General features: G+C 39.5%; 2 protein-coding genes across 2 annotated transcripts; one reads left to right on the forward strand and one right to left on the reverse strand.

Annotated features, from left to right (window-relative positions):
- The first annotated feature begins 15,911 nt into the window (after positions 1–15,911).
- LOC138387541 (olfactory receptor 1J4-like) lies at positions 15,912–16,850 on the forward strand. Its single transcript, XM_069474629.1, has one exon. It carries the CDS (start codon positions 15,912–15,914, stop codon positions 16,848–16,850), a length of 939 nt encoding a protein of 312 aa, XP_069330730.1.
- A 7,144-nt stretch (positions 16,851–23,994) lies between these two features.
- On the reverse strand, positions 23,995–24,924 carry LOC138386003 (olfactory receptor 1J1). Its single transcript, XM_069472158.1, has one exon. The coding sequence runs from the start codon at positions 24,922–24,924 to the stop codon at positions 23,995–23,997; it is 930 nt and encodes a 309-aa protein (XP_069328259.1).
- Positions 24,925–25,258: the final 334 nt, after the last annotated feature.

The following is a 25,258-nucleotide window of genomic DNA, read 5'->3' on the forward strand; positions in this document are numbered from 1 at the left end:
AATGCGACGGACCTCAAGCCGCTGTCTAAAGAGCAGCACTCCACGTAACCACGCAAGAGCAGAGAGCAGCCACGCATGGCAGGGGCCACGTCTTCTTGAAGGTGCCTCTTTGTTTCTTTTTGCTCCAACTTTGAAACAGACTCCTAGGGGCTGTGAGCTGGAGAAACTCTTAGAGATGATGGGGTCCAATTCCCTCATTGCAAAGAAAGGAGAAATTGAGGCCCGATGGGAGGCAAGACCTGAATGATCGTGATATTTTTATGGAGACATTTTATTTACAAAGTCAAGAATGGAACCTGGGCCTCTTGACTTCTCCATGGAAAGAGGTCGTGTGCATGGAGGCTAAGAGAATGGGCTCTGGTCCACTTTTAGGGATGTGGTCCTGCCCCTCATCAGGCCAGGGGTATAGGACAAGTCACCAGCCTCCCTGCGACACTGTAAAGTGGGGATAATGGGAGCACCTATCTCAGAGTTGTGGGGAGGACTCAATGAACCAAAGCAGGTAAAAGCACCATGCCTGGCAGGTGGCCAGTACCCAAACATTAGCGACTTACACTATGAGGCAGAGAAAAACCATTTTAGTGAAGTAACCAGTCGTGGTTCGATGTTGGAAGCTTGCCTCGTCTGCACTTAGGTTAACCAAACATTCGAAAACCGGAGGCTTAGTCATAGTGACCACCCACTCCTTTTTGTATACATGGAAAATGCTTGATTTCGTTGGCTTCATTTGGACAATAACACATGGGTAACCCTTTCCTGATTTACTGATGGCTTGTAAAAGCACTCGGAATGATTTTTGCCAAGGTTTGACTCACAGACACTTTGGACGCCACTGTTCGTGAGGCGGGCGTACCTGATAGATGGGGCTGTACGCGGTGCCAGTTTAGTCACGGTGCTTCCTCCAGCCAGATGTCTTCTCTCCACTGCGGTCTCTCTGGGGCAGAAGCGCTTTCTGTGCCATGTCTGCCAATTTGTTCAGAATCCACACTTCAGCTAAAGGCTGCAGGCTCCTGGCAGCCCCCTCACCAACGGCCTATAGGGGAACAAGGAGGGGAGCAGATGTTGACAGGGGTCACAGGTTTTCCCGACACGGCTTCAGATTCCTCTCATTCCCCACCTCTGGCCCCGGCACCTTCCCGACTCCTGATTTCAGAAGGCAGAGTCACCCGGAGCCACGGGGTGAGGATTACGTGGTCTGGAGACCTCTCCCCCACCGCGGTGCTTGAGCCTTCCTCTGCCAGGCCTCCTGGGGGCCTTCTGTGCTCCGGGAGAGCAGGGTGTTCTCTCTGCCTGCTGGTCCCTCAGGGAACTCGCTCTGTGCCTTCTCCGAGTTAGAAAATGAAGCACAACCCCAGGGGACGGAACGTGCCAGTGTCTCTTCCCTGGTGTTGAGAATATTCCCAGAGCCTCCCAGGCTTCACGGTCACGTCTCAGAAGTGTGACTCAGCTCCCCATTTGTGGGTGACTAGCGTGTAGGGACAGTGGTGAGTATTTCGGAAGATGAGGGTGTCTATGGAAGTGAAATGCTCTTTTGTTTTTTGGTGTGGGATAGCTTAGTTTGGGGGGGGGGGCAGCAGTTTTCAGGCAGAGGAAAGGTGTAGTTTGTGGCGTGTGTGAGTGTGTATGTGTGTGCACGCACTAGTCCAGAGACTAGTGATGAAGGTAGATTAGCATTCTATGTTCTTTGGGTTCAAGGGATGTTGATGTTGTTAGGGGCTCCTTAGTGCTGGATTTTCGGTGTGGAGGCAGAATGAAGTTTTACATGATTTACCCACTGGGAAGTTATGAGAGTTGTCCCAGTTCCAGCTGCAACAGCAGACATTGGGTATGTGATCACAAGTGCGGCTGCCATGAGTATTTGTGGCAGAAGCCCAATTTGAGTAAACCACGAGCACCAAAAAGTACTGTGTTCCTCAAGAGATTGCAGGGTGAACATATTCAATTCCCAGATACGCTTCAAGAATCCCAAAGGCTTCCCATAATCATTATTTTTGGCAGTTCCAGGGTGAAATCATCATTGATAGGTAATAACCATGTCATGCCAATACTCCCCTTTTGGGCATTGTTGTGATTCTTTGAATGCCTGTTGTAGCATTTTGCAAACATATTGATATCTGCTGTAGTCAAAAGGGCAAAGTAGACTGCAAAGTACTAGGTGGACAACAGCAACGTGTCTCCCTCATACCTAGGTATTTGTTTTAACAATATGGTGTCACCCTGGTTTATGGCAATAATGTAGCAGCTGTGAGCTGACAGTAACAATATGTCTAGTGAGGTCGAAAGGCAGGAATCCTCTTAGTGTCACAGAGTATCAGCATGACAACCAAAACAACAATATGTGATCAAAACATTATTTTTTAACATAATCCCAACCAACTAGTATTTAGGCAGGTCATCAAGGAACTCCAATGTCTTCTCTCCAAATCTCATATGTAAGGTCTCAGGTAATTGCTGTAGGATGGCTTTTGTTCCCTTCCTCCGACAGGGAAAGTGAATCCTGGGGCATCTGTGTGTATTGGCCATGACTCGGCACCACATGTGAGAGAAAGAGCTGAGAATTTTACTCTCTTGCTTTAAGAAAAGAATGACAACTTCCTTTCCAGGCATTATTCTCCACTAGGTGATTTCTTTTCATCAGCCACAGTTCCCCCACTTTTTCCAGTTATTAACCCTGCCGGGGCTTCTCTGGGTGGACATCTCGCGTTCAGCTATACTGCCCTCTACAGGCATGTGGCAGGATTGGGCTTTCCAGAATTGCTTCTCCGGCCATTTCCAGGAAGAAGACATAGGGTTAGAAAGGCAAAGGATGGTGGGACTCTCTTCACATAGGGGAGCGAGGTGTCACCTATGGTCAGTCTCAATTTCTCAACTGAGCCTTGTGAGGTCAAGTCACGATCCAGCCCATTATTCTTTTAGGAATACGTACAAATTTAGAGGAATTTAAATAGAATTCTGAGCAGCAATATCTCCGGTCAAGACATGCAAGTGTTTTCTAGACTCAAGACAATTGGATGCATAAGACAAAGAGACATTTTGTGAGGGGAAGATAATTTTTATGAGGTGCTAGCATCGTCCCTAGCTCTCTCATTCCCACCCCTGCACCCCTCAAATTTCCAAAGTGAGCTCGTACATTCAGATGAAGCACATGCTTGCCCAGTATTAATCTGCATTGTGCACTAGTGCCAAATAGTCCCCAAAGCCTTTCCTCGTCTCCAGGTCATTCAACTTCTTTTAAAATCGAAGTTTAATTTACATGCAGTAAAATGACTTATATCTTAAGTGTACAGCTTTTTTTAAAATTGATGATTTGTTTATCTATTTTCTTGATGGGCATTTGGGTTGTTTTCACCTTGCTTATTATGACTGAAGCTACTACATATATTTCTGCACAAGTTTTTTTTTTTTTTGTATACATAGGGTGGTTGTATGTTTAATTTTATTAGAAATTGTAAAACTGTTTTCCATAGTAATTAGATAATTTTACATTCCCATCATCGATATATGAGAGCATCAGTTGCTTCAAATCCTACTAACATTTCATGTTGTCTTTTTAATTGTATAGCCATTCAATCATGTGTGCAGTGGTATCACATTGTGACTTTAATTTACATTTCCCTAATAAGCAATGACGTTGAGTGCCTTTTCACATGCATATTGGCCATTTGAATATCTTCTTTTGTAAAATGTCTCTTTAAGTTTTTTGCCCACTTTTAAAAATTCAGTTGTGTGTTTTTGCTTATTGATTTGTAAGAGTTCTTTATATATTCTGACTATGTCTTTATCAGATATATTTATTAGGGATATTTTTCTTTTTTTTTTTTTTTTTTTTTTTTTTTTGAGACAGAGTCTCACTCTGTTGCCCAGGCTAGAGTGAGTGCCGTGGCGTCAGCCTAGCTCACAGCAACCTCAAACTCCTGAGCTCAAGGGATCCTCCTGTCTCAGCCTCCCGAGTAGCTGGGACTACAGGCATGCGCCACCATGCCCGGCTAATTTTTTCTATATATATTTTTTTAGCTGTCCATATAATTTCTTTCTATTTTTAGTAGAGATGGGGTCTCGCTCTTGCTCAGGCTAGTCTCGAACTCCTGAGCTCCAACGATCCGCCCACCTCGGCCTCCCAGAGTGCTAGGATTACAGGCGTGAGCCACCTCGCCCGGCCAATTAGGGATATTTTTCGCTTTTCACTTAATTGTGTCTTTGGATGAGCAGACGTTTTAAATTTTGATGAAATCCATTTTAACAATTTTTCTTCTATGTTTAGTCCTTTTTGCTTTTTTGACCAAGAAATCTTACTCACCTCAACGTTGCAAATATATTTTTCTATTTTTTTCATGTTTTCTTTAAGAATTGTATAGTTTAAGCCCTCACATTTAGGTCTAAGAGCCACTTTGAATTAATTTTTGTGTATGGTGTGTAGTATGGGGTTAAGATTTATTTCTTTTTTATATGCATATCCAGTTGTTTCAGCATTATATATTATAAGGACCCTCCTTTCCATATTAAATTGAATTGGCACCTTTGCCAGAATTTGAGTAATTGCATTTATGTGGATCTAATTCTGGGTTCTCTATTTGTTCCACTGATCTATTTATGTATTCTTACACAAATGCCACACTGCCTTAATTACTTTAGCTTTGTAGTAGGTCTTGAAATCTGATAATGTATGTCCTCCCACTTTGTGATTTCTCTTCAAGATCCTTTGATATTCTAGGTGCTTTCCATTTCTATTTAAATTTAAAATTGGCTCACCAATTTTCATAAAGAACATGCTTGAGGCCGGGCGCGGTGGCTCACGCCTGTAATCCTAGCACTCTGGGAGGCCGAGGTGGGCGGATCGTTTGAGCTCAGGAGTTCGGGACCAGCCTGAGCAAGAGCGAGACCCCATCTCTACTAAAAATAGAAAGAAATTATATGGACAGCTAAAAATATATATAGAAAAAATTAGCCGGGCATGGTGGTGCATGCCTGTAGTCCCAGCTACTCGGGAGGCTGAGACAGGAGGATCGCTTGAGCTCAGGAGTTTGAGGTTGCTGTGAGCTAGGCTGACGCCACGGCACTCACTCTAGCCTGGGCAACAGAGTGAGACTCTGTCTCAAAAAAAAAAAAAAAAAAAAAAGAACATGCTTGAATTATTTTTTGTTTTTAGTATACTTTTAATTTTAGAATAGTTTTAGATTTATAAAAAAAGTTGCAAAGATACTATAGGATTTTTCATATACCTCTCACCAAGTTTCCCCTCTTGTTTCTTTATATTTTAAATAGTTCAGGAATATTTACAATTTTTTATTGATACATATAACTGTACAAATTTATAGAGTATATGTGATATTTTGATACATGCATACAATGTATAATGATCAAATCATGGTATTTAGGATATCCATCAAACATTTATCACTTCTTTCTACTGAGAACATTTCAAATCTTCTAGCTATTTTGAAATATACAATAAATTATTGTTAACTATAATTTCCCTACTGTGCTGTATGATACTAGAACTTATTCCTTCTATCTAATTGCATTCTTGTATCCCTTAACCAACTTCTCATCATCCCCCTGTTCCTCTTCTCTCCCCAGCCTCTAGTAACCACCATTCTATTCATGAGATCCCCTTTTTTAGCTCCCACATATGAGCGAGAACATACAATATTTGTCTTTCTGTGCCTGGCTTATTTCGCTTAACAAAATGATCTCTAGTTCCAACCATGTTGCTGCAAATGACAAGATTTCATCCTTTTCAATGGCTGAATAGTATTCCACTGTGTACATATATTACATTTTCTTTATCTATTCATCTGTTGATCAACACTTGGATTGCTATTGTGAATAGTGCTGCCATAAACATGGGGGTGCCAGTATCCCCTTGATATATTGATTTCCTTTCCTTTGGATAAATACCCAGTGGTGGGATTGCTGGATCGTATGATAGTTTTATTTTTAGTTTTCTAAGAAACTTCCATACCATTTTCCATAATGGCTACACTAATTTACATTTCCACCAACACTGTATAAGAGTTCCCTTTTCTCTGCATCCTTGCCAGCATTTGTTGTCGTTGTCTTTTTGATAATAGCCATTCTAAGTGGGATGAGATGATACCTCATTGTGATTTTGATTTGCATTTCCCCAGTGATTAGTGATGTTGAGCATTTTTTCATATACCTGTTGGCCATTTGCATACCTTCTTTTGAGAAATGTCTATTCAGATCCTCTGCCCATTTTAATGGTATTACGATGATGATTATTATTTTTGCTGTTAAGTTATATTAAGCTCCTTGTTTATTCTGGATATTAGTCCCCTGTCAGATGCCCAGTTTGCAAATGTATTCTTCCATTCTATAGGCTGTCTCTTCACTCTGTTAAATGCTTTTTTTTTTTTTTTTGCTGTTCAGAAGTTTTTTAGTTTAATTTAGTATAATATAGTATAGTTTAATATATTTTGGTAATTTGTCTATTTTTGGTTTTGTTGCCTGTGCTTTTGAAGTCTTAGCCATAAAATCTTTGCCCCTAGACCAATGTTCTGAAGCATGTCCCCTGTGTTTTCTTCTAGTAGTTTTATAGTTTCAGGTCTTAAGTTTAAGTCTTTAATCCATTTTGAGTTGATTTTTGTATATGGTAGGAAATAGGGGCCTAGTTTCATTCTTCTGCATACTGATAATCTAGTTTTCCCAACATTATTTATTGAAAATGGTGTCCTTTCCCCAATAAATGTTCTTGGTTCGTTTGTCAAAAATCAGTTGGCTATGAATATATGGATTTATTTCTGGGTTCTCTATTCTATCCCATTGGTTTATGGGTCTGTTTTCATACCAATACCATGCTGTTTTGGTTATTATAGCTTTGTAGTATATTTTGAAGTTGGGTAGTGTGTTGCCTCCAGCTTTATTCTTTTTGTTTAGGATTTTGTGGGCTATTTAGAGTATTTTATGGTTCTGTATGAATTTTAGGATTTTTTTTCTGCCTCTGTGAAGAATGTCATTGGTATTTTGATAGGGATTACATTGAATATGTAGATTGCTTTGGTATACGGTCATTTTAACAATATTAATTCTTCCAATCTGTCAGCATGAGGTGTCTTTCCATTTGTTTGCATTCTTTTCAATTTTTTTCATCAGTCTTTTATAATCTTTTTCTTGTAGGGATCTTTCACCTCCTTGATTAAATTTATTCCTAAGCATTTTATAATTTTTTTGTAACTATTTTTAATGGGATTTCTTTCTTGATTTTTTTCAGCTAGTTCCCAGTGAAATAAATGTTTGAGGTGACGGATATCCTAAATATCCTGATTTGATCATTACACATTGTATGCAGTTATCAAAATATCATATATACCCCATAAATATGTACAATTATTATGTATCAATAAAAATTAGAAGAAAATTAAAAGATCACTTTATTTAGTTCATAATTCTTTAGGTTGGCTTGGTGGTCCTTCTGCTCAGTTGGCTGGCTCAGTTAATCTTTTCTTAGACTTTTAACAATTTACTTATAATGTGAGTTGAAGAGGATCTTTTGGGGTTGAATCTAATTGAGGACCTCTGGGCTTGCTGTATCTAGATGACCATATCTTTCCCAAGATTTGGGAAATTTTAAGTTATTATTTTGTTCAATAGGTTTTTTTTTTGTGCCATATTCCATCTTTTCTCCCTCCAACACTCTTATAATATGAATATTTGTTCACTTAATGGTGTCCCATAAGTCCCATAGGGTTTCTTCATTCTTTTTTATTATTATTATTTTTTCTTCTGACTGGGTTATTTCAAAAATCTGTCTTCAAGTTCAAAAATTCTTTCTTCTCTTTGATATAGTCTGTTGCTGAAGCTCTCAGTTATATCTTATTTTATTTACTGAATTCTTCAACTCCAAGATTTCTGTTTGATCCTTTTTTTGATATCCATCTCTTTTTTGAATTTTTCATTCTGTTCATGAATTATTTTCCTGATTTCATTGAATTATTTGTTTTTATTTTTTTGCATCTCCCTGTATTTCCTTAAGATTGTTATTTTGATATCCTTTTCAGGCATTTTGTAAATATCCTTTTCCTCATTGTCAAGCTGGGAATATGTGGGTGGTGGGCCAGCAGACTGTGAAGCATTCTCTCCGGGTTGGGTGGGATGCTGTCAGACTGGCTATTGGACTGGGCATGGGCACACATGGACACAGCAAGCTGGCTGGCTGTGTGGCAAGTCTGCTGCTGAATGGGCTGTTGGGCTGGGTGCATGTGTATGAGGGTGCAGTGGGCCAGTTGGCTGTGTGGCACTCTCCCTGGGGAGGTAGGGCTGCTGGCAGACTGGCTATTGGGCTGGGTGTGGGTGTGCCTGGCTTTGTGTGCTAACTGGCTGTGCAGTGTGAGTGCATGCATGAGCTCGCCAGCTGTTAGGTAGCTTCCCCATTGTGCATGTCAGCTTATTCCCTGGGTGGGGCATAGCATGAATTCAAATTCTGGGTTCTTGGTCATTTTGCTGGATGTGGGCTCTGGGCAGCTGGTGTCATGGAGTTGCAGGCACCCATGTGAATGCGTAGAATGATGGTAGGGCCTCTGGGATGGAGAAAGTCAGTGGCTAATGACTTCTAGAGCCAGATGTGTTCTAGCAATGGATCCAGTTTCAAGATGGCCACATGCCATCATAGCTTAGGTCTCAGGAGTGGAGGTGCTCAATGTAGGCCCCTAATCTGAGGCAATGCAGCTGCCCAAACTCCTGGCAACTCTCCAAACTGACTTTGGGACCTGTGAGAACTGGAGAACCCTGCTGTAGCAGAGACTGCTGACATCTGTGGCAGCTACAGGGACCACTGAGGGTCTCTAGCTTATCTTCTCCCTGCGAGAAAAAGTATCCTCTGACTTTATGCTGATCCTGGTGGGGGAGATAGCGTGAAAGAGGCAGAGTGCTTTACTCCTCTCTCTATGGTACTATCCTGGGCTTTTAGGCTCCACAGGAATTTTGCTGCTCCCCTGGTGCTCTACAGCTTACATCCTAGGTTACTCCAGTTGAAGTATAGTTGTTTATTTATTATTTTGTTCCCTTTCTGTGAGGAGGATGAATACCAGGTGACTCTAGTTGGCCATATTGCTGATGTCACTTGGTGCAATCTGTCATTATTTCTTTTTTAAAAAAAAAATTCATTTCAGAATATTATGGGGGTGCAAACACTTTGGTTACATATATTGCTTTTGCACTGCCTGAGTCAGAGCTACAAGCATGCCCATCCCCCAGAAAGTGCGCACCACACCCACTAGGTGTGAATTTACCCTCCTTGTCCTTCCCACTTACCTAATCTTCAAGGAAATGCAAATCAAAACCACAAAGAGATATCACTTAACTCCAGTGAGAATGGCTTTTATCAGGCTTTTATCAAGTGTCATTATTTCTTTAAATATGCTTTCTGCACATCTCTTTCTCTACTCCAAGACTCCCATAATGCATAAATTGTTCACTTAATGGTGTCCCGTAAGTCCCATAAGCTTTCCTCACTCTTTTTCATTCTTTTTTCTTTTTGTTTTCCTTACCATATGATTGCAAATTATCTGTCTTCAAGTTTTCTGATTGTTTCTTTTGCTTGATAGAGTCTGTTGTCGAAACTCTCTATTTAATTTTTCAGTTTAATCATTGTATTCTTTTGCTCCAGAATTTTTGTTTGGTTTATTTTTATGATTTCTATCTCTTTGTTGAACTTCTAATTTTATTAATGTATTATTTTCCTGATTTTTATTTAATTGTCTATCTGTGTTCTTCTATAGCTCACTGAGCTTCTTTAAGAATTTGTTGTAAGGCAATTTTTAGATCTCCATTTCTTTGGTGTCAACTAATGGAGCTTTATTTTGTTCCTTTGGTGGTGTCACATTTTATTGATTTTTCCATGTTCCTTGAAGACTGTGTTGCTGTCTTTTCAGCTGAAGACACAGTCACCTCCTCTGCCTTTTACTGTTTTTAGGAGAGAAAGACCTTTACTAGTCAGGCTGTCTAGAGAGATCTGTGAATCTCTCAAAACTTTTCTATGCATGTTCCCACTACACTGCTCTGTTCTCTTTTGGGGTGGATGTCTTAGGATTGTATGCCTTCTCTCTCTCCCACAAAGACAGTTCAGGTTCTGAGAGCCTCATATTTATTTTCCCTAAAGCAGTGTCCTGAAGTGTTCAAGGGTGTGTGCCTTCTCCTGGTCTAGCAGAGCTGAGCCAGCTGCTGCTATTTGTGTTCTGTCTTTGGGGGAAGGGTACTTGCAATCTGTGAGGGAACATGGAGCACCAGCTATGGTGGTGGGGAGGGAGCATGGAGTGCTGGGGGTACTTGCCAGCCAGCTGGGGAGGGGTCTTCAGGTGAGTAGTCCTGTGGAGTTTGTGAGTGGGGCTCTTGGCAGAGTCCGTGAGCCAGCTAGTGAGATCTGTGGCCAGTTGTTGAGATCTTCATGTTAGTTTTAATGAAGTCCTGTCCCCTTCCCCTGCTTTTACCTGTCCCATGACCATTCACCATATTTATCCCCTCAGTGTTCCAGGTAGGGTGTGAGAGAAGTGGGCCTCTTGGGCAGCATCCCACAAGGCTAGATAATCCAGGAGCTCACTTTTCTATCACTTTCCCCTATGAGAGAAATCACAAGCCAAGAGGATTTCTCTTGGCGCTGAGCTGTGTCATCTTGGGGGAGGGATGACATGGGTAAATTGAAACTTTTCTTCTTTCTCTCTTCAGTGCACCTATTCTTTATTTTTTTTTTTCCCCTGGGGTGCTGGAACCTCTTAGGTAGGCTCCCATAAAGGTATTCTCATCTATGGATGGTTGTTAAAATCAGTGTTTCTGTGGGGATTTGAGGGCTAGAACCTCCTATACCACTGTCTTGCTGGTGTCATTCTCTTGAATTGACGCCAAATTTCTGATTTACAAAAATGGTTTGCTTTTAGCGATTCAATAAGTTTATAGAAATATTAGATATTCAGGTTTTAGTCATTTTGAATATTTCAAAAAACTTTAAAAAACCACATTCTATTAGTCTTTATGGCAGCCTTTTAAGGAGTGCTTGAACTTTTGAAAGCCAGGAGTCATGAAATGCTTTAGACTTCTTATAAATACATTATTTTAATGAAAATTATATTTTATTATCAATTATAAATGTTTCAGTATTTAGTTTTTAGTTTTACAATGAATTTTATCTGAATTCTTTTTCAAATCTTTTTTCTGTATTTACAACATATTAAGGTGGTTTTGCTAAATCCTCAAGTATGATATTCACTAAATTTTTTATGTTTAGCAATAAATAGAAAATTATGATTATTATTTCCCAGTTAATTTCTTACTTTACTTACCTTATAACATTGCATGGTCACTTGTAGAATTGGTCGTTTGACTAATTTATCCTTAAGGAATTGGTATGGTTGGTTCTATGATGTAAAGTAATACAGAGCCTCACACTAAGGATACTCATTATCCCCTATTAACTTGTGCTTTCCCTGATTCAGGTGTTAAAAGATAGAGAAATGAAAGCACCTGTGGGCTAGGCATTGGCCGTGAGGGTGACTTCAGTGGTCTTTCTGCTTGGATGAAAGGGGCTGGATTCCAGAATCTGACATCTCATGAGCCCCTACCATGTGTCTAAACCTGTGCTAAGCTCTGAGTGGTGGGAGAGAGGAAGTAAGTAAATAATTTTGTTGTACTGTGGCAGGGGACAGGATAGGTCTTTCTTAGAGAGGAAGAGGTCCTTATTAAATTTTGAAGAATTAATTATTCAGTCATTCAATATCAATCCTATGTTACTATCAATAATTTTAGAAATAATTATCTTTCTTTTGGAATTTAAAAAGATATTGATAGGAGGAGGTAATACTTATTGCACATTATGTGCTTAGCATGCATTATATCATTTAATCTTATAATAACTTCATGATGACAATAATTATTATCTGCATTTTACAGCTGATGAAATAAGGCCAAGAGGTTACTTTGCTTGCTCACTGTCAAAAATGACTGACTAGCATAGCCCAGACCCAGTTCTCTCTGGGTCCTGAGCCCAAAGGCTCCACCTCCCCACTTTATAATCTATTGGAAAAGTCATTTCTTCCCACCCCGTAGTCTCTGCTGGGGAAGAGAAGAGACCTGTAGGATGTGGGGTTAAAGCCGAATTTGTGCTCTCATGGTAGCGCATAAAAGAGGTGTGAGGGTTTGCAGGAGCCAGACTCTCTATACCTGGATCGTAACGTACTGTTGGGAAAGGCTGACTCTGCATTGGCTGTATCAGTATTGGAGGATGACAGCCACTCGTGCTTCCCAGCTAGAGATATGAGCAGGTAGAGAGGAGTCCAGAGAGTTCCTGATATCTGGGATACCCTCTCAGATGACCCCAGCAGCTCAGTCCTTCCTGAGTCCCTCCTGCACAGGCTCCTCCCCAAGGTCTGGTAGGAATTGGAAGCAATCAGTCAATTTTGATTCTTTCTTTAACCAGGAGCTTAGGGACTTTTCCTGAGTCCTCTCTGTGATTTTAAAAATGGTATCCTCCTGCCTATTGCTCTGGAGCTCAAGGACAGACCCAGAAAACTTAGGGGATCCTGGGCTCACAGAGCCTCACCCATTACTTTTTTGTTCCTAGTGTCCCCAACAGAAGCTGAGGACCCAGAAAACTGTTTGAATCAGCAGGTGCTGGAGTTCATCCATGACTGGCAGAAGTCAGAATGAGCTGGGAATTCTAGGTGGGCAAGGTGTGTCTCTGTCTAGAGGTCTGCATATGTATTTCACATATATTCCATACGTGTGCTGTGTGGTATTTCTTTGCTTGTGTGATGTAGGTGTGTGTATCTTTTCCTTGTGAGTTTTGTCTCTTTCTCTCTCTCTCTGTGAGAGAGAGTGATTGATATGCAATTGACCTTCAGCCTGGTTCTTTTCCTCTACAGACCCAGAACATACAACTTCAAATAGGCTCACAACAAGCAAGAGTAGACTTGTTTGTGTTCTGGGATCTCCTAATCAGTCCCTTTAATCTCAAATATTTATCTCACTCTGCTTCCATACCTCCCACATTTTCATCTGTGAACAGATATCATAGTTAAGTAAATGAGAGTGGAGAGTCTGAAGTGAGACAGATGTATTTAGCAATCTAGAGCAGAAGTTTTTTGAATTTATTCATGACCAGTAATAGGAAGGAGATCTTGCAATCTCTGCTTAGCGACATGGGTGTGCATGATCTTGTGTTTTGTTTATGAGTAATTGCATGTGTTTGAGAAAGTGTGGTGTGTGTGTGTGTGTGTGTGTGTGTGTATTTTCTGTTTGTTTTATTTGTAGGAATGTTTTCTGTGCTGGCGTCTGTGAGTGAAAATGGGCCCAAGTGACTCACTGACTGACGACCTTCACCTATATTGGGCGTAGGTCAGTGGGCGCTGGAACCTTGTTCTGCAATGAGGGTGTGTGTGTGTGACCGTGTGTGTTGTTTGTTGCCTGACTGGGAAGAAGCATGTGTGTGTAACTGGTATGTTTTTTGCATGATTTTTATGTGATGTGTTCGCTCTTGTGTTTTTGTTGTTTGATTGCATGAGTCTATATTCACAGTATGAATTTATACATCTGATATGTGATTTTTATGTGTTGCTGGTTGTGTTGTTTGTGTTGAGACTCTACAAGTGTTTGTGTGTGGTTATATGGGTTACTTGTGCTGTTGTATATCAAACCTTGTGTATTATTTGTGAATTTTGTTTTTATGGCTCTGAGGGTAACTGAACTACGCAGTTACTGGCCTTTCTTTGGGATCACCATGATCTCAGGTGGTAAGAAATCACAAATCAGCAATTTAAGTGTGTGCATGTGTGTGCGGTGGTATGTATCTTTCATGTATGTGTTTTAGGGGCTTCTGGTTGGCCTCTCTGAACTAAAATGTCTCCTTAGCTGTCTTTCAGCAGTGGCCGTATTTCTGCATTAGGCAGCAGGTTCGTGTGCGTTTGCACCATTGGGCAGCTCGTATCTAATAGATAAGAGCTCAGTGTCTGTAGTGAGTAACACTTGGACCCTCAGTTTGGCCATGTGAGTTTCTGTGACCTTGAGAAATGACCACAGCTCTCTGAGATCCAGACTCTTTACTTTAAAGGAAGGTAACTATTTCTATTTTATAATGGTATTTTGAGGAATAAATGAGCCAATTCCAACAAATTATTCAGCACCATGCCTGACACATAATTGATGCTCAGTAAAAAGAAGGTATTTTTGCCATCTTTCTCAAAATCTAATATTTGTGTCATGGAAGTTTCTATTTCACCATTGTGTGCAGTAGCACAGGTAGAAGTCAGAGAAAACTGGCCCATCCAAGGACTCCCTCTAACTCCTTCACATCACAGCCTGACTTCCTTTTCATGGCTCATGGGCCCAGCTGCCTCCTTCATGTAAGCTCCTACTGGAATCATGGTTCCTGGTTGATTCTGGCCGCCCTCTACTTTCCTTCTGGTTTCCTGGTGAGCACTGACACAGCCCACGTCAGTGGGCAGCTGGGCCCAAGCATAAGGGTCCAGTCACTGTCCCACTTGGTGGCTACAAACGTAGATAACCTGTGCCCCCAAGCAAGCGCATAGTCCCTTAGAAGGACTTGCTATCAAGATCCTACACTTGAGTGAGAAGGCCAGTCTTTATTCCCTCGTCAGGGTATGTATTTGGTAATCCTAACCTCTGACCCAACCTCTCGGTTGGAGAAACGTTCAATCTGGAATCCCCTGTCAAACAGCCAAGTGACTTTGTGTTGGCCATTTATCTCTTTGGCCTAAGTGTTTTCACATCTATGAAATGAAGGACATAGTATTTGCCTTGTGTACCTGACAGGCTCTAAATATATATTTATTGCTTTGAGGGAAGCAAAAGACGTGAAAGTCTTTTGTAAAGTGTATGATGTATAAATGTGAGTGGTAAAATTTTCTAAGTAGGGAGCTAAGGACATTTTGGACAAAAGCAGTGGACATAATGTTGCCTCTTTGGATATTCTGACTAATGGGGAGTATATTTCTATTCAGAGTAGCTATGAGCATGGATTCTGGTCAGGTAGACAAATATTGTGATTCCATCTGTTGTATTTAATTGCACATTTAAATACCGCATGCTTTCATTTTCCCATTGTTAAAATAGGTAAAATAATAGGTCTATGTTGAGGATTTAAGTAGAAAGTGCATGTAAAAAACTTGGAATAGTGCCTACCACTATTGTTAATGTCAGTTTGCAAACCTGGATAGGACAATTTTGGTGACAGGGAATTGTAGATCACTCAGAACAGCAGGACCCAACCAATGACACTGTAAGCTTGTGACAAAACTTTAGCAATTCTGTTACAACTTAGGGAGTTTCACTTTCTTCTAAAGGAAATAACTGATAGCCCACACTTAATTCTCTATTGCTATGTATTTGGCTTTTTTTCTTTTTCTAGATTTCACATATAAGTGAGATGATGAAGTATTTTCTTTCTGTGTCTCGCTAAGAGAACCTAGGTTATGCTGCAGGAAATAAAATAAGTAAATAAATAATATCCAGCAGCTTAAAAAAAGGAAATAACCGATACTCATTTCATGTTTCAATCATCATAGTGAATGACTGAGGTTTGAATCTGGCTTGATATAAAGGTATAAATTCCTCAAATGCAGAGACATTGCATTTCTTGTTTGTACTCATGGACTCCGTAGTTAGTGTAGTACCTGGGTCAAGGCTGTTGTTAAATAAACACATATTGGATAAAGAATTAATGTCCTTTTGTTTCTTTGGAAAAAACTTGGTTAATGTGAGGGTTTGATGTATCATTGGCACTAAAATGGGACAGACTTGTGATTCGTGCACCAAGTGTGAAAAATAAACAGAAGTGTAGCCAAAATTAAACATTTTTGTATTAAAACTAAACAGACATTTCTGTAATGTTACAGCCATGCTCACTGGCATTTCCCACTTTCCCCAATTCCCAACAGAGTAAGAACAGCATGAGGATGGAGAACCAGAGCAGCGTATCCCAGTTCCTCCTCCTGGGGCTGCCCATCCCGCCAGAGCGGCAGGGCGTGTTCTTCCTCCTGTTTCTGGGCATGTACCTGACCACAGTGCTGGGGAACCTGCTCATCGTCCTGCTCATCCGGCTGGACTCTCGGCTCCACACCCCCATGTACTTCTTCCTCAGCCATTTGGCCTTTTCTGACATTTCCATTTCTTCTATCACGGTCCCCAAAATGCTGATGAACATGCAGGCTCAGCAAGGATCCATCTCCTATGTGGGGTGCATTTCTCAGATATATTTTTTCATACTTTTTGGCTGTCTTGACAATTTCCTTCTTGCAGTGATGGCCTATGACAGGTATGTGGCCATCTGCCACCCATTGCGCTATATCACTGTCATGACGGAGGAGCTGTGTGTCTCATTAGTAGCTGCGTCCTGGTGTTTCTGTTGTGCCCATGCCCTGTTGCACACCCTCCTGTTGGTCCAACTGTCCTTCTGTGCTGCTAGTACCATCTCCCACTTCTTCTGTGACCTCACTACCCTCCTGAAGCTGAGCTGCTCGGATATCTCCCTCAATGAGCTGGTCATCTTCACTGAGAGGGCAGTGCTTTTTTCCCTACCTTTGGGTAGTATCTTGGGCTCCTATATTTGTATAGGAACCACTGTCCTCAGGGGCCCCTCTACTAAGAGATTCTTTAAAACCTTTTCTACCTGTGGCTCCCATCTCTTTGTGGTGTCTTTATACTATGGGACACTTGCAGCTGTTTACTTTTTCTCTTCATCATGGAACTCCAATGACAAAGAAATAACTGCTTCTGTTATTTATACGGTAGTTACCCCCATGCTGAACCCCTTCATCTACAGCTTGAGGAACAGAGATATAAAACAGGCTCTAGAAATATTTGTCAATAGGGCTAACTTCTTTAAGTGACAATCACTAAATTCTCTGGTTTCATTCATGAACACTGTGAGATATTAATATATCTCCTAAAAATTATTATATCATAGACAACTCCATATAGTTTTAAAATAATAACATGTGTTTTGCTATATGTATGGTGTTCCTAATATGTCAACTAAATCAAGTTTGTTATTTGGGTTGTTATGTCTTTTTTCAGATTATGAGACTGACGCGCTACCTACTGCGCTAACGAGGCACCTTCTTTTTTATCCTTAATGTTCATCATCTCCTATAAGAATGTGCAAAATCTTATGCAAAACGTGTTGCATTACTATAATTGAGGATTGTCTTTTTCTCCTTTGAGATATGTCAATTTTTCCTTATATATTTTTAAACTATGTTATGAGGACACATAGATTTAGCATTATGATCTACTCCTGGTAGACTGATCCTTTCATGTAGTAATGTGCTGAAGCTGGCTCGTGTTGGCTTCAAGCTGACTGTGTACATCTCTTCCCAAGTCTACCACCAATGACATTTTGTTGATAGTTTGAAATTAGCCATAATGGGAATAATTACAGTATGGAAATTGACAAATTCCAAAAACAAGGATCTCTCATTATTGAGAGCCATTTGTTATTAAGTTAGCTGCACACTATTGCATTTATAATTAGGAGATATTTCTCTTGATTTCTGTTGAAGACTCCTACCTTAACATGTCACCCACTTCTTCTGATATTAATATTTATATACCAGCTTGTTTTTTGGTTAGTGTTTACATGATGTTTCTTTTCCATCATTTAACATTGAACCTTTCTATGTCCTTATATATGTGCCGTGCCCATTGTAAATAGTGTAAGTTGATTTTGCTCTTTTTTTAATGTAGATTGACAATTATTACTCTTCTGGAAAATTTGATCTATTTATATTAAATGTAATCATGATATATTTGAATTTATATTTTCCATATTACTATGTTTTCTATTTGAGATATCTGTTTCATATTTTTTCCTCCTTTTCCATTTTGATTAATTAAATATGTGTTTTTGTTCCTCCATTCCTTCCTTATTAACTTATTAATCATACATTATTATTTTATTATTCTTTTCTGTGCCTTATGTAACAATTACTTCTTGCTTCCTTTCAAAAAATTTTTGTGGAAGCATAATACACATAACGCAAGTTTATCATTTTAAACATTTGAGATGTATAATTCAGTGGCATCCAGTATGTTCACAATGTGCAACAATTACCACTACCTCACCCCAGAACTCCAAAAGAAACTATGGACCCATTAAACAGTTGTTCCCATTTTCCCCTCCTCTAAACCCTAACAAACAGCAAAATGTTTCTGTCTGTATGAATTTGCCTATTCTGGATATTTCATGTAAATAAAACTCTAAAATATGTGAGCCTTTCATGCCTGGCTTCTCTTATTTCACATAATGTTTTCAAGGTTCATCCATATTGTAGCCTGTACCAGTACTTCATTCCTATCTGTGGCTGAATAATATTTCATTGTATGGATATACAACATTTTGTTTATCCATGCATCCACTGATGAACATTTGGGTTGTTTCCACCTGTTGGCTATTGTTAATAATGCAGCTCTGAACATCCATATGTTCAGAGCAAGGTTTTGTTAAAACTCCCTTTTTCAATTCTTTTGAGTATATACCTAGATGTGGAATTGAGAGGTCATCTGGTACTTCTTTTTGACTTACTGCAATTGTTCTCTGGCATTCATGAAGCTTGTTGGAAGTCTGCCCTCTAGGAAGCCAACAAAAGCTTTTCCCAGTGGTCTTACTTGAGGGGAGGTGGCTGGAGAATTTGTTGGCTGATGAGTGGGACCAAAAGCTAGATGCCAGAGATGGGTTTACCTATACAACATGGTGAAAAGGCTTCATGAATAGGCAGACATATCAAGAGAAAATGTGCAAAGTGAAACACATAAAGAAATAAAAGAGTGGAATATATAGAAAGAAAGCATACATAAATTGAGGGGAAAGTTTAAAAACACATTTATTGGGATTCCAGAGGAGAGAGAGGAAGAAAAGAGAAATAAATAGCTAATTCTCAATAATTCTAAAACTGATAAAAGGCACCAAGTGATAAATTCAAGAAACAGAAAAACCATAGCAGTATGCAAATAAGAAACCTACACAAAATTACATCCTAGTATAACTGTTGAATCTTAAAGAGAAGGGAAAAATGTTAAAAGCAGCCAGATTAAAAAAAATACATAATACTCAATTAAGACAATATAAGATACTGATTAAAAAATGGGCAAAGGACCTGAATAGGCATTTCTCAAAAGAAGACAATGCCCAACAGGTATATGAAAAATTGTTCAATATCCCTTATAATCAGGAAAATGCAAATCAAAACCACAATAAGACATCACTTCACACCTGTTAGAATGGTTATTATCAAAAAGACAAAAGATAAGTGTTGGTGAGTGTGTGGAGAAAAGAGAATCCTTGTATACTCTTGGTGGGAATGTAAATTAGCACAGCCACTATGGAAAATAGCATGGACATTCCTCAATTATTAAAACTAGAACTGCCATATGATTCAGCAATCTCACATTTGGGTATACATCCAAAAGAATTGAAATCAGTATCTTCAAGAGGTATCGCACTCCCATGTTAATTGTAACATTATTCACAATAGCCAAGATACGAAATCAACCCAAGAGTCCAACAGTAGATGAATGGATAAAAAAAAGTGGTACACACACACACACACACACACATTGGAATATTACTCAGGCTTACAAAAGAAGGCAATCTCCTCATTTACAACAATATGGATAAACCCGAAGGACATTATGCTAAGAGAAATAAGCCAGGCACAGAAAGACAAATACCACGTGATCACACTTACATGTGCCATCTAAAAAAGTCAGACTCATAAAAGCAGAGAGTAGGATGGTGGTTGCCAAGGGACTGGGGTATAGGGAAATGGGGAGATACTGGTCAAAGTGTACAAAGTGTCAGTTAGGTAGGATAAATAAGTTCTGGAGACCTAATGTGCTGTATGGTGACTATAGTTAATAACACTGTATTATATATTTGAGCACCTTCTAATTTGCTAAGAGAGTAAATCTTAAATGTTCTCACTGCACAAAAAAAAATAATAACTATGTGAGGTGATGGATATGTTAATTAGCTTGATTGCTATAATCATCTCACAGTATATACATATATTAAAACATCACGTTGTACACAGTAAATATACATAATTTTTATTTGTCAATTATACCCCAATAAAGCTGGGAAAAGAAGAACTTATATGAACAAAAGGAAGAAAAGCCATAATAAGATTGAAACATGACCTTTTAACAATAGCAGCAAGAAAAGGTTGATGGAAACCAGAAGACAAAGAATGACATCTTTACTGAAAATCAAAAATAATTGCTAAGCTAGAATGGCAGATTAGCCAACTTGACTTATTAATGGCCTGTATTTAATAATACCAAGATGCCAGTACTTCTTTGAAAAATATAAGGGAAACAATCCAAAGGCTTAGAGAAGTGGAAGTTTTTGGAGTGTATTCATTACATACAACCTTCCTACTCTCCCCATCTGTGTCTCCAGGAAAGGCCTGGAGGACACCTCATTCACTAAGGCACCGGTAAATTCATCGTAGCAACAGTGTCTCTGAGGTTTGGTGTAATAGTGGATGCAGCCATTGACATGAGCTCCTTGATTTCCATGGATTAACGGCACCTGGTGTGGCAAGGCCAGGTTCTCTTGCTTAACCAACAGAGAAAAGATGATGCTTTACTGTACTATATGGCAATGGCAGAGTGTCAATAAAACTGCTCTAACGCATAGAGATCTATAGCAATGGCTCTTTGATTTTGCGATCCCTAGGAATGAAATGAATGGGCTATCTACTAAAGTAATAATTGATTTGTATATCTGGAACAAAAACCCCGTAAGTCTGGAGAGCAGCTGGGTTCCTTTGAGAAAGACCTCTGTAACACTGGACATTTTTTTAAACTTCTCCTTGGTTCTGCCTAGCTCCAAGCCTTATTTTTATTATTCCCCAGCACTTCTCACCATTTACCTGCCATTTATTTTGCATTAAAATATTTTTTTCTGTAATCTCCAGATTGGAGATGTATTTCATAAGAGGGATTTCTGTTTATGTTATCCACTGCTACATCTCCAGAGCGTATATCGATGTATTACCTTTGTGAGAGCCTTAATGTTTTGTTGAGTAAATGAGTGAGTGAGTGAACAAATGAATTTAATAATTACCAAGTGCCTAATGTGTGCCACAGCTAGCTGATCCCTAGTAGTAAAATACATTGACAATAAACCTTAGCATTTATTAAGCTTTCATTATACACTTATTTAATCATACCCTAAACCCACACTGAAAGTACTATTATCATTTCAACTTTGAAGAACCCAAGTCCCAGAGACCTTTGGTAATGTGCTTAGGTATGCTGTTAGTGAAAGGGGAGGACCCAGAGTCTTTTTTCCAGAGTTTATAGACTCAACTCAGTTTTATTGGGGTGTAATTAACATATAGTTTGAAAATGTTCAGCTTGATGTGTTTTGAACCATATACCTGTGGTTGTGAACACCACAACCAAGATAATGTACATATCTGTCACCCCCAGAAGTCATCATGAGAAGTTTTGTTTTGTTTTCTTATATGCTTTTTGTAAGCCTGCCCTCCCTCGCTGTATTCCTGATATTAATAATTGTGGGTCTTTTCTCTTTTTTCATTCTTTAATCTGGTTTACTAATTTTATCATTTTTCTCAAAGAACTGACTTCTGGTTTTATTGATATTATATATTGTTTTTCTTTTGTCTATTTCACCGATTTCTGCTTTCTTGTTGTTATTTCCTTTGGTTTGCTTCCTTTGGATTTAATTTGTTCTTCTCTTTCTAGTTTCTTTTTTTGATTGAGACACAATAATCGTATGTATTTATGGGTACATGTGATATTTTGATACATGTGTAGAATGTGTAATGATCAAATCAGGGTAATTGGGATATCCATCACCTCAAACATTTACCATTTCTTTGTGTTGGGAACATTCCAAATCTTCTCTTCTAGCTACTTTGAAATGCACAATACATTATTGTTAATTATAGTCATACTACTGTGCTACTGAACACTAGAATTTATTCCTTCTGTCTAACAGTATTTTTGTGTTCATTAACCAACCTCTCTTCATCCTACCCTCCCCCCTACACTTCCCAGCCTCTGGTAACCATCATTCCACTCTCTACCTCATGAGATCAACTTTTAAAATTCCCACATATGAGCAAGAACATATGATATTTATCTTCCTGTGCCTGGCTTATTTCAGTTAACACATTGTCCTCCAGGCTCATCCATGTTGCTGCAAAGGACAGGATTTTATTCTTTTTTATGGCTGAATAATATTCCATTGTGTATATACAACACATTTTCTTTATCCATTCATCTGTTGTTGGACACTTTAGGTTGATTTCCCGTTTTGGCTGCTGTGACTAGTGCTGCAATAAACGTGCATGCAGATATCTCTTTGACATGCTACTTTCCTTTGTTTTCAATAGATACTCAGCAGTGATATTGTTGGATCATATGGTATTTTTCATTTTAGTTTTTTGAGGAACCTACATATGTTTCCATAACAAGGTTGATCACTAGATATTCTTTAGGATTGGAGGAATTCAGATAAGATACTTTCAAATGGACATTTGCCCAGTAATAGCATCCTCACCAAGGAATTGATGACAACTCTGGCTTTGAGCCTCTGGAGCCAATGAACTCTGTTTCTAAGTAGCTTACACGAACCCCTTCCTTTTTGCCAATGAAACTTTCACTTTACCCTTCCTTGCTCTCACAATAGCAGGGGATATATATCAACTTCTCTAAATCGTCTATTAATGCTTCTTTCACTAAGCTTGAAATGAAGATGAAAGCAGCCCCCTCTCTGTTGGGAGGATTTGGAGTTCATTACACAAGCTTTCTCCAAAAGAAAACTCTTTACAAGACACCCTCTTGTCCCCAGCTCTCAGCTCTCTTTAGATCCATATTAGATTGAGAGGCTCAAGAGTTATGATATTGATTACTGGGTATGTCCTATAAATATCTTTTGTGTCCCACAACTCACTTTAGTATCTGATGTCTTGGTGCCTTGGTTGAAACTTCCAGTTTAACATCCTGACACATGCGGCTCCCTCTGCCTGTGACCATCAGAACAAGATTAAATTTTGTGTGTTTGGATAATTCTTATCCGTTAAGACTCAGGTAAAGCAACATCTTCTCTGGAAAGTCGTTTATATCCTCTTCTACCGTGCTAAGCTAATTATTCCTCCTCAAACTTACAGTGTTCCATATAAACTATTACAGTCTTTGCCCCACTGAGTCACTGGAGTCAGACAGCCAAGACTCAAATCTTCCTTTCACTAACTGTGTGATCTTGGGGTGTTCTAACCCCCTTTGAGCCTGAGTTTTCCAAACCTACCTCTTGGTGTTGTTGTCAAGGTTAAGTTAGGTAATTTTAATGTATCTTAGACTAGTACCTGAGAGAATTGAGGTAACATTTATTGTGTCACTGAATAACTGTATGTGTTTTGGGAAAAAGGAAGCATAGGCTGTATTCCTGAAGGACAAGAAAGCAGTGTGCTAATTATTCCATAAGGAGAATAAAATGTAATGTTTTCCCCGAAATTTCTGGAAAACCTCAGGGTCCCTGGATGTCTGGGTGCCTGGGTGAAGGAGGAACCATATCTTCACAAAAATGCAAAATCCCTTAGAAATGGAGGTGTGAAAGGTCAGACACATTTTATAATATATTTAAAATTTGGGGAAGGACCAGCTCTGATGCCTTCCATTTAATGATACCAGCCAAAATGATAGAACATCCTCAAAATATTTTCCAATCCCATTATATAAGAAAAGTCAAATAAAGTCCTATAAAACATATTATATTTTGCTATTCCCCCAACAGGTGTAAGAATAATGTTGGCAAAGCATTTCAGAGTTATGGCTGTGGAAGGAAGATAAGTGAGCTATATTTTCAATAATTTGTATTTATTTGTTATTTATGAAATAAGATCATATGGTTATTTTAGGAAAAGGCAAAAGATTTATATGATCTGAAGAGAAACCAGAGTGTATATGGCTGTTTTAAAAGAAAGGTAAGTGTCCTTTAGAAGACTATGGTTTTTTACTCGAGAGTTTTCTTAAGGCCCCTTTCATGTCTTTATTTCTCAGACTATAAATGAAGGGATTCAACATGGGAGTGACTACTGTGTATATCACTGAAGCGATTATGTTCTTGTCATTGGTGTTGCTGGATGAGGGAAGAAAATAGAGACCAATAATTGCCCCGTAATAGAGAGTCACCACTGAGAGGTGGGATCCACAAGTGGACAAGGCTTTGAAGATACCCTTGGTAGAGGGAACCTGGAGGATGGTGACCCCAATATGACCATAAGAAACCAAGATGCACAGGAATGGAAGCATAATGGCTGTCAGTCCTGCCGTAAAGATTACCAATTGATTGAGGGATGTGTCTGAGCAGGACAACTTGAGCAGAGCACCAAGGTCACAGAAGAAGTGGGGGACCTTGTGGTCAGCACAGAAGGAAAGCCGGGTCAGGAGGAGGGTATGCAAAAGAGCACAAGCACAAGCAATGACCCAGGACCCAGCCACTAGCATGACACAAACACTCAGCCTCATGATGGTGGTATAATGTAGAGGGTGACAGATGGCCACATACCTGTCATAGGCCATTGATGTGATAAGGAAACTGTCCAAGTCAGCAAAGAATATGAAAAAATATGTCTGTGAAACACACCCCTCATAGGGGATGGATAGGTGTTGGGTCTTCATGTTCACCAGCATCTTTGGGACAGTGACAGATGAAAAGGAGATGTCAGTGAGGGCCAAGTGGCTGAGGAAGAAGTACATGGGGGTGTGGAGGCGAGAGTCCACCCAGATAAGCAGGACGATGAGCAGGTTCCCCAGCACTGTGGTCAGGTACATGCCCAGGAACAGGAGGAAGAACACGCCCTGCTGCTCTGGCAGGATGGGCAGCCCAAGGAGGAGGAACTCGGACATGCTGCTCTGGTTCCCTGGCCTCATGCTTGTATATCAGCTGGAGGGCACTGGAAAGTTGAAGGGAAAAAATGGAATGTCTTGGAATAAGAAATGCTGATTGTGGCATAGTATAGTAGAAATGTTCTTTTGACTTAGGGAATGTCTTCATCCATATGTTCTTACATTCTCCACATATTTTGATGCAAATGTGCTGGAAAAAAATGTTGGTTTAGGCTATGCAGCCATTTTCTTTTTTAATCTTGTCCCAGTCTCTGTAAATGATAATACCAACAGTTAATGTTTAATGAATGTTTTTCTTATACACTGTTCTAATAGCTTATGTGTTGTAACTGATTCAATGGTCTTAAATGTATGAGCT

Source organism: Eulemur rufifrons, chromosome 7 (genome assembly GCF_041146395.1).
Source record: "Eulemur rufifrons isolate Redbay chromosome 7, OSU_ERuf_1, whole genome shotgun sequence".
NCBI classification, from domain to species: domain Eukaryota; kingdom Metazoa; phylum Chordata; class Mammalia; order Primates; family Lemuridae; genus Eulemur; species Eulemur rufifrons.

What these genes read in the sequence shown, in the direction of transcription:
- LOC138387541 (XM_069474629.1), top strand. Translation starts at nt 15,912, where the DNA reads ATGAGGATGGAGAACCAGAGCAGCGTATCCCAGTTCCTCCTCCTGGGG.
- LOC138386003 (XM_069472158.1), bottom strand. Translation starts at nt 24,924, where the DNA reads ATGAGGCCAGGGAACCAGAGCAGCATGTCCGAGTTCCTCCTCCTTGGG.